At 38.2% G+C, this 1,892-nt stretch overlaps 1 protein-coding gene across 3 annotated transcripts in view; it reads right to left on the bottom strand.

Annotated features, from left to right (window-relative positions):
- Nucleotides 1-1,892, bottom strand: part of sro (SDR family oxidoreductase shroud) — a 7,451-nt gene that overhangs the window by 4,229 nt on the left and 1,330 nt on the right. For all 3 annotated transcript variants that reach the window (XM_018518956.1, XM_018518957.1, XM_018518958.1), the window contains exons 3-5: nt 1,166-1,459; nt 764-1,069; nt 391-628 (exon numbers count right to left, since the gene is read on the bottom strand). In XM_018518956.1, coding sequence (XP_018374458.1) covers nt 391-628; nt 764-1,069; nt 1,166-1,459 — 838 coding nt within the window. The remainder of the gene's footprint in view (nt 1-390; nt 629-763; nt 1,070-1,165; nt 1,460-1,892) is intronic.

Here is a 1,892-nt window from a genome sequence, read left to right as displayed (position 1 = left end):
CCCCTCCCCCTCTCCCTCCCTCCCTCCCTACTATTAAATTGCACTATAACTTTACTATATTACAATTTTTTTTATCAAAATCCATGCGCTTTCTTTGTGAATAATGTAAACAGTTATCAATGCAATGACAACCGTTCAAGAAGTAAGCGCATAGAAAAAACCAATCAGTATCGCGGAAAAGAGGCAATATCCAACAGCACAAAGCTTGCAGCAATATTGCTGCAACGTGTAATATTGCTACAACATTGCAGCAATATTGCTGCAACTTTTGTGCTGTTGGGGATACTTGGAGAAATTCGGGACATTCGACTTTCGATATTAACGTGAACTTTTTCAAATAAGAAAAGAGTTGGATTTCAACTACTGATCGTATCGCTGGCAACAGTTTACCTGTAAACCGCTGAAGGATAGACATTAAGAAGTGCGTTGTCAAAGGTTTCATAGATTGTTGGATCTGATATCTTTACATTGTCTCGATTTTCTGTAAGAGAGGGCATAGAAAAGTACTCTGTATATCGAGTGAAATAGTTGCCATAAAATTGTTTCGCTTCCTCTGACATGTGTCGTCTCATTTCATCAAAGTGCAGCCGTTGCCGTTTCATGATATTGCTTTGTAATACAAAGCCACCTATCGTCGTGAACAGAGAAAGAAAGAGGATCGTAATAAAAAAGAATTCGAAAAAATAAATGTGGCACAAAATGTATTTAGCGTTAATAATTTATTTTCTTAGTAAATAAATAAATTAGATAAAGTTGCACTGACCCGGTATAAAGGAGACCACTTCGACCCCGTATTTGCCAACCTCTACTCGAAGAGAAGTGGTCCACGCGAGGAGGGCGGCCTTCGTAGCCCCGTAGATGCTTATACCCGGTAAGGACTCGTTAGCGCAATGGCTAGATATCACGATAACTCTGCTGTGATTCTCCCGTAAAATCGGCATTAGCTCTCGCGTGATTCTCATCGTTCCCAACAGATTCACGTTTACCTGACACTCCGCGAGTTTCTGCGTTTGCCACTCGAATTCGCCGAAAACCATCACTCCCGCGTTATTCACCAATGCGCGCAGTACTATGGACAATGCGGCAAACAAATAAATTTGATAGACTGTAAATTACTTACATCCCTATACGTACCTTTTTCAATTGTTTATTTCGTATTACTCACCTAACTGCCGCTCCTCCAGCAGTTCTATAACTTTATGACGAAAATCCCGAACAGATTGTTCATTCGTGATATCGACTTGATAAACAATAACACCTTTATTCTTTAATGTTTCAACAGCGTTAGAATTAGGCGCTGTTGGTATTTCGCGCACTCCGGCCAAAACCATCGCACCCTTGGCACGACAGTGCATCGCTAGACTATAGCCCAAACCGGAATTACAACCGGTTATAACGATAAGATCCCGTGCATTTATTTTCCGCCGACGACTGAAGAAACAGTACAAAGTAGCACCACCTGAGAAAAGAAGGAACGAGAAACTTCCTTAGACACTATCGCTAATTTGAATTCTTTTTTTATATACCAAGTTAGTAATATATCTAAACTTTGCCTTATTGAAATCTCTGAAGCTGATATGCTATTCACGAATATCCTAACAAAAAAAAATGGTCGAAATGTTAGTGATAACATTTTTAAATATAGTGCATTTGTTTCATATGTAACTGCGTGTACAATTAAATAAAAAATAAAATTTATATCGTTGTAATTACAAAATTAAATACTTAACAAATTAAGTTAATTATGAGATCATCTCTAAAGTACATCTCGCAAATTGGGGGCTATTAGTTCATTCACATTTAGAACTACTGTTATTTCAGCATAGTCTTGTTCTTTTAAAACAAATTAACTCTCTCTCTCTCTCTCTCTCTCTCTCTCTCTCTCTCTCTCT

Source organism: Trachymyrmex cornetzi, unplaced genomic scaffold (genome assembly GCF_001594075.2).
Source record: "Trachymyrmex cornetzi isolate Tcor2-1 unplaced genomic scaffold, Tcor1.1 scaffold802, whole genome shotgun sequence".
Lineage (NCBI taxonomy): Eukaryota > Metazoa > Arthropoda > Insecta > Hymenoptera > Formicidae > Trachymyrmex > Trachymyrmex cornetzi.
This window is presented reverse-complemented; position numbering and strand designations above follow the sequence as displayed.